Here is a 7571-nt window from a genome sequence, read left to right on the forward strand (position 1 = left end):
TCTGTATGACAACCAATGTTTTCAGTTTCTCTCTGTCTGGCTAAAAATCATCTCTGGCCCATGTCAGTGTCACATCCGTTTCACCTCTGTCACTGAGAAGTAAACTACTGCACAACACGTGATTCTGAGGATCGATGCTCATTTTAAGCCCTGTACCAGCGCAGGGACATATTAAATCTCGGATCAGTTCATTCAGACGTCTGATGTGTAAAAAAAAAAAAAAAAAAAAAAAGCCACCGCTGTGTATCGCGCTGGTCTCCGGCGGCAAACACTCGTTTTTTACGGGTGACAGCTTCCGCGATGACGCAATTTGTAAAGGGATCTTATGGCTCGGTGAGTTTCTGTGCTGTGTCTTTTGTTGTCTAGCAAGTGAGAGTTGCTGTTTTATTTTACGTGAGGATTTAAATCGATTTCCTTTCCCCGTTTTTAAAAGTCCCTCCGCTGTTCAGAGCGCATCACGTGATGCTTCTAAACGAATCACGCTGTCGGAAAACGACACCAGCCAATGAGACCCTCCCTCGTACTTTTACAATTCGTTGCTGGTACAAAGGAAATGACCATTTTTGGAACCGACACATTAGTGCAGGAGAGAGAGAGGGAGAGATAGAGAGAGAGAGAGAGAGCTTCACAGCGATACCTGATATGACAGGAGTCTGAACAGACGCGGCTCGCTCCGCGATAGAACGCTCAGTTCTGGTGAATTTAGGAGAAATCTACAGGCGACACCAGTCAAAGTGAAGTAAAATAAACACCCATAATGTGTATTTTAGACTATTTTTTTGTATTAGTCTGAAAGAAGACATGTTATGGAAGCAAAATAGCCCAAAATCTCAAAATTGATAAGTGCATGAAAAAACGATGTTTTTGCCTGCCGTGTCTCGCCTTAATATAATGCTATACTATTGATTCAGTTATTTCAGTGTTAATACACAAAGGAGAGAAAGCACAAGTGTGTCCACTCCTGTGTTTACACTCTGGAGTTTATTGCGCAAAACCTTTTTTTTTTTTTTTTTTATCAATGGGAATGTGTGGGTTTATTGAGTTATTACCTACATATGGTCTAAATTGTATGCAATGAAAACATGTTGAAGTGCTGAACAGTCATTTCCCCCAACATGATAGGTAACACTTAGCTGTTAGCTGTCTGTGGACACAAAGCAGATTGAAATAAACGTGTTTCTACAGGTGTATTGATGACGTGTTGGCTTTTTACAGTACTTGCATTTAATTGCCATTATTTACAGTAACTTTGAGTGGAGTTGAGGTGAAACCTGTCACACTGCAGCAGGATCAGTATGACAAAAAAATATTAGTAGTTTTGAAACCTTGACTTTCTCAAACAGTGGTGCAGCATGAAACCAGAAAGCAGAAAGCAGCCCTGTGTGACTAAATCTGATGCTAATGAAAGATGATAAACTATGTGAAGAGCAGCTCAGTGCCAAACCACTTCAGATCAGATCAAACTTGTGCTTCACAGACTGATGTTTTTTTTTTCTCTTTGTTTGGTGTTTTAGTTTCCAACTGGACTCAGGAAAACATCACTTGTCCTACATTTGACCGTAACGCAGTTTCAATCCAGAGTCCGAGTGAGAAGTATTGGGAGTAAGAATCACACACACACACACACACACACACATACACACACACAGAGGAGAAATGTGCACACACTTGTCATACTGCAGCATCTGATGTGTCTCCTCCTCCTCCTCCTCCTCCTCCTCCTCCTCCTCCTCAGTCTTGTGGCTCTGCAGAGATCCAGTGGTCTGGATGAAACAGGGCCGGTGGTTTGGCACCTGGCCCTGTGTCTGCTGCTGAGCTCCCTGCTCGTCACTGCAGCGCTCATCAGAGGCATCAAGTCGTCAGGGAAAGTACGTCAGCAGCCCATCATCGTCAACCCGTAAACACCAGCTTGCCTTTATCACATCGGTCTGTGCAGCTTCTCTAAGAGCCTGAAAGTAACATATAAGGTCGACCTGCAGCACATCAGGCCTGGATCTACTGCAACGAGACTCACTCTGACAGATTATAGATGATAAACACAACCTGAGTCAGCAGCAGTAAACAGTGTCAGTGTGTAGCTGAAAACAAAATAAGCAGCGCATATTCATATTGTTATCATATTTTTGGGACAATTAACTTTTTGACTGGACATTTGTTTAAATATCAAACACAAGCAGAAAAAGAGCAGAGGTAGATGGAAAGCACATGAACCTTGACAGGCCCTAATAAATAAATAAATTAATAAATATAATAAAAGAATATTATTTGTAACGCGCTTTTACAGATGCTAAAATACGCTTACATAAATTCAGCAAAATTAAAATACAGAAACAATGTACAATATACAGTAAAAAAAAAAAAAAAAAGAAATGAAACAGATAAAACTCAGAGCTAATAACATTTTAAAATGTACGGTAACACTTTATAATAAGTAGGACATTAGTTAAGCATTAAATACTGAATTCATCATTTATAACACATGAATACTCATTAGTATGTAGTTTATAAACACAGTTAAAAATGTTTTACTCATCATTGATAAGCACTAACTGTATTTATAAACTACATGAGTATTAATGCGTTATAAATGAAGAATTCAGTATTTATTAATGCTTAACTAATGCTTAATAGTGTGTACTTATTATAAAGTGTTACCAAATTTTCTCTTGACACCAAAGAAAAAACAAAACAAAAGAGGGAATATAATTTCTTTCATCACTGTCTCATCTTGGCCTCCGTCTCTGCAGGTCGTGTATTTCACAGCCACTTTTCCGTACGTGGTGATTTTCATCCTGCTGGTCAGAGGAGCGACACTAGAGGGCGCCAGAGACGGGATAGAGTTCTACATCGGTTCCCAGTCTGATCTGTCCAAACTGGCTGATTCACAGGTAGGAAACCAGAGTCTTTTGCTTTGTTTTAATGCAACATGAGGAGTTGGTCTGATCAGTTTTGTGTGTTTTGTTTGTTTTGTTTTAGATTTGGAGAGATGCAGCAACTCAGACTTGCTACTCTCTGTCTATCGGCTGGGGCGGAGTCCTGACACTCGCTTCCTACAACAACTTCAACAACAACATGTTCAAAGACTCATTTGTAGTGACGCTCACTAATGCAGGTGGGAGCAAATTATTTAAAGGGATAGTTCAACATTTTGGGAAATTGGCCCATTGCCATAATCCCTATAGTCATAGCAGTAGGTTTGTTATACCTTTAATTGTCGGTGCAAGCTATTTTTAGAACGGCGGAGCAGAGTTGCTCAGAGCTACGCTATACGGAGGCTAATGGGATTTCTTGGTTTCCCTCATCAAACTCATCAAATACACAATCCAACAACTCCAAAACGCTCTGGTGGACAAGTTGTGACCTGCACATTCACCACGCTATGAGATAATAACAGAACGTTACCAGACAGAGTTGTTTTAGAGGTAAATTCATGCAAAACCGCTGATGCGCGTTGCCTTCAGGGACAGTTTTTCACCAAGCAGTCTCTGCATTTCCCTCTAAAACAACTCTGTCTGGTAACGTTCTGTTAGTATCTCATAGCGTGGTGAATGTGCAGGTCACAACTTGTCCACCAGAGCGTTTTGGAGTTGTTGGATTGTGTATTTGATGAGTTTGATGAGGGAAACCAAGAAATCCCATGAGCCTCCGTAGCGTAGAAGTTCATACATTTTTATGTACCTGCATGCCTGCAAGTGTTTCCTCCTTCAGTTGCATAATACCCCTTTAAACACATTATCCACAGGTTACTAATCACATTGAATGATCTCTATCTCTCTCTAGGCACCAGCGTGGTTGCAGGTTTTGCCATATTTTCCATTTTGGGCCACATGGCTCACGTCTACAACGTCCCTGTTGGACAGGTTGTGAAGGAAGGTCAGACACACACACACACACACACACACACACACAAACACATACACACACACACACACATACACTATGTGGGCATCAATTATCTGAGTGGAGACATGGACGACTTCCACTTCCTGATGTTTTTGCTTCTTTTTTTCTCTTCTTCCTGCAGGGTTTGGCCTGGCTTTTATTGCATATCCAGATGCTTTGTCTAAACTTCCCATCTCCCCTCTGTGGTCTGTGTTGTTCTTCTTCATGCTGCTCACCGTCGGTCTGGACTCTCAGTTTGCAGGAATTGGTGAGAAGTTGGTTTTACTTGCAAAACATCCTCATCTTCATCACTGCTGTTTTTTATTTTTAATTTTTAATTGATTGTTGTGTGCTTTAATCACTTCCTCTGGTGGTTAGAGGTGATCACCACCTGCCTGGTGGACGCCTTCCCAAACGTCTTCAAGTCCAAACGCGGTTTACTGACGATATCAACGTGTGCCGTCCTCTATCTCCTCGGTCTCCCATGTGTCACACAGGTAAAAGCTGCCTGAGCGTTACCGTAGTCTGACAGAGGTTCTGTGGTATATTGATGTGTTGATGAAGAGAAGGGATCACCGCCGACACGTCTTTTCTTGCATTCAAAAAGAGTTTATTACAAGAAGAAGAACAGTGTACAAAAATGCCGAATCGTGGAGCATCTCTGTCCAGTATGAGATCTCTCCCTCTTGGCCCAAAGCTCTTCAGTCGACCTGCTTCATCCCACATGTGTGTGAATGTGTGTGTGTGTGTGCGTGTGCGTGTGCGTGTGCGTGTGTGTTTCTACAGGCAGGAATATACTGGGTGACTCTGATCGACCAGTTCGTTGCCACCTGGGTGCTGCTGTTCTTGGCTCTCTTGGAGATCGTTGGTATCTGCTACATATACGGTAAATATAACAACTAATGAACTAACTGGACACATGGTGTGTGTGTGTGTGTGTGTCAGAGGTGTATAACGTACTTGAAAAAAACAACTAAGTAAAAGTAAAAGTACCATAACTGAAAATGACTTTGGTAAAAGTTTAAGTCACCCATAAGAAAGTCAGTTGAGTAAAAGTCTTAAAGTCGCTCACATTAAATGTACTTAAGTATCAAAAGTACAAGTAAAGTATTTTTGTAGTACGCATGAACAGAAGCAAAACAACCAAAAATGGTTCTCCCCTTGTTCTCTTTATTTCACTTTCAGGTGAATTAAATCAAAGGAAGCTCCTGCACACTGTCTTAACTTGCAATGTAGTTTTAATGAAAGCACAACGTTTCGACAGGTTGTGACTTTCAGGTGAATTAAATAGATGTGGTTTGATAAAACAAAAAAACACCTGAGCAAACATGCAGAGTGAGGGGAATCAAGTGTCTGGTGTCTGCCTAAGAACATAAAAAAGTGCCTCCTGTGGTAACGTCTTCCGCGTCTTCCTCATCAACGTTAACTGCGTTACCTCTAATCTTCGCGAGAGTACAACACGTTGTTCTTCTCGCCCATTCCAGATAATCCTTTGATGATTAATTATATTTCTATTTTAATTTGTAACGAGGTGGCAAACGTCAAAGTAACAGAGTAAAAGTATATTTTTTTACTTTTAAATGTAGTAGAGTAAAAGTTTAAGCACCAGTCACCAAGCACCAAAGTGCTTCACAGTCAACAGGTCACATAGGCATAAACCAACATCAATACAATGCAACAACATCATACACTTCAATTAATCGAAAGAAGAGATTACAATTATTAAATCCCAGGTTATCGAAAAAAAAAGATTAAGTGCTAATTAAAAAAAATGTAAGTACATGTACTACTAGACAGAGAAAAGCCTGGATCTGCAGCTGTTGATCTTGTGCTTCTCAGGAGGAAACCGTTTCATCAAGGACATCGAGATGATGCTGGGGAAGAAGAGCTTCGCCTTCTGGTTCTGGTGGCGAGCATGTTGGTTCTTCATCAGCCCCTGCATCATCGTGGTGAGTTTGAGAAAACATTCAGTCTGTGTTGTGTTAGAAGACGTTTTTACAGGTTAGGAGGTCACGCCACATCGTGATACCTCTGTCTGATCTACAGACGATCCTGGTCTGGTCGGTGGTGACCTTCGATCGGCCCTGCTACGGACCGGTGGCGCTCCCAGACTGGGGCCTGGCTCTGGGCTGGTGCATGGTCGCCTTCATCCTGATGTGGATTCCTGTTGTCGCCGTGTATAAACTGATGAGAGCAAAGGGAAACGCCTGGAAGGTGAGACCGATTGTTTCTGTAGCTACAATATATGTATGTAATATGACAAAGACTCATCTTCACAATCCTCTTTAAAAGAATAGTTCACCCAAAATTCAAATTGCACTCATTATCTACTCACCCTCATGTGGACTAAGGGCTGGGAGAAGTTTCTGAGTCCTCTGTGCCTTCTCTGAGTTACAGGGGGTCACGGCGTAGCAGTGCATGTCCATATAACGGTTGCAAATGGATACCAACTGTCTTCGTAACAAAAAGACACACCAAAAAACATCCAAATACCTCCATGCTGCTCGTATGTAATGTCAGTCTTGTATTGAAGCCAAATCTCGCACGATTTGGACGGACCAGGAAGAGGAGCTTCCGCTACAAACAAGCTTGAAAAATAGACTTATTTAATTTTTTTCAGAACAATTTCGCATTTCAGGGCTTCAATACAGGAGGGACATTACATACGAGCAGCATGGAGGTATTTGGATGTTTTTTGGTGTGTCTTTTTGTTACGAAGACAGTTGGTATCCATTTGCAACCGTCATATGGACATGCAGTGCTGCACGGAGCCCCGCTCTAACTCTGAGAAGGCACGGAGGACTCTGAAACTTCTCCCAGCCCTTAGTCGACATGAGGGTGAGTAGATAATGAGTGCAATTTGAATTTTGGGTGAACTATCCCTTTAATCTTTGCCTTTTTCTCTGACAGCGTCTCAAGTCGTTGTGTTCTCCGTCTGAAGAGTGGCGTCCCTACCTGGACGTCCACCGAGGAACACGCTACTCCGAGGAACGCTGCCGCCACAGGAAGAACCAGGAAACCAGACCACAAGTAAATGTGGATTTAAATGTAATCGCTAACTCGTGGCTGTGATGCATCTTTTTGTTGTTGTTGTTGTTGTTTATGCTTACCTGTCCGTTTCTTTCCTCTGTGAACACCGAAGTTAAAGGTGCTGTCAGTGGTTTTTGACCTGGTTTGCTGTGTGTGTATTACAGTGACAGAAATGAGAAGATGTTGTCATGTTAAAGGGACTTGTCTGATTCAGTTTATTGATCAGATACATCACATAATAGACCGTTAGATTCATTTGTTATTATTTCATCAAAAATGTTTATTTTTTTTACCAGTAATTAAACGATTTCTGATTCATTACTTATTTAAGCCACCGTTTCTTATTCAGATATTCTGCACTAAATAACTTCTTATTCTTATTATTTAGACTTAATGTGGATTTTTTAAAAAGTAAAACACTGAATAACAACCAGGTTTATTTACTGTATGCTAAACATGTGACTAAAGCTCAACAACAACATTTGTGAAGTTTTTCTCTTGTTATTCGCACATCTACTGTATATGTGAAGTCATTTCAGTTGTTCTTGCAGCTGTTTTTAACTCATTATTTGAGCAATTATGTGGAAAACAATAAACACTGTCTGTACAAAAGCAGCATGAGATGAATTGATGTACTGGCATAAAATAAATGGAAATCA

The 7571-nt window shown here is 41.1% G+C and overlaps 1 protein-coding gene across 1 annotated transcript; it reads left to right on the plus strand.

Annotated features, from left to right (window-relative positions):
- The first annotated feature begins 300 nt into the window (after nucleotides 1-300).
- On the plus strand, nucleotides 301-6984 carry LOC146960911 (sodium- and chloride-dependent neutral and basic amino acid transporter B(0+)-like). Its single transcript, XM_085771945.1, has 12 exons — nucleotides 301-333; nucleotides 1478-1602; nucleotides 1736-1868; nucleotides 2748-2888; nucleotides 2977-3112; nucleotides 3781-3873; nucleotides 4025-4150; nucleotides 4261-4379; nucleotides 4669-4768; nucleotides 5722-5831; nucleotides 5929-6096; nucleotides 6793-6984. Exons 1-12 carry the CDS (start codon nucleotides 301-303, stop codon nucleotides 6952-6954), a joined length of 1446 nt encoding a protein of 481 aa, XP_085628071.1. The 3' UTR covers nucleotides 6955-6984.
- Nucleotides 6985-7571: the final 587 nt, after the last annotated feature.

The sequence above is a fragment of the Trachurus japonicus genome, unplaced genomic scaffold, assembly GCF_045865225.1.
Source record: "Trachurus japonicus isolate A0001 unplaced genomic scaffold, Traja_1.0 AP029843.1".
In the NCBI taxonomy this organism is placed as follows: domain Eukaryota; kingdom Metazoa; phylum Chordata; class Actinopteri; order Carangiformes; family Carangidae; genus Trachurus; species Trachurus japonicus.

Excerpts from the sequence above, each read along its gene's own strand:
- LOC146960911 (XM_085771945.1), top strand. The coding sequence starts at position 301 with ATGACGCAATTTGTAAAGGGATCTTATGGCTCG. Across the intron at positions 3,113-3,780 it reads AGTGACGCTCACTAATGCAG|GCACCAGCGTGGTTGCAGGT; the intron begins GTGGGAGCAAAT and ends ATCTCTCTCTAG. Across the intron at positions 5,832-5,928 it reads TCAGCCCCTGCATCATCGTG|ACGATCCTGGTCTGGTCGGT; the intron begins GTGAGTTTGAGA and ends TCTGATCTACAG.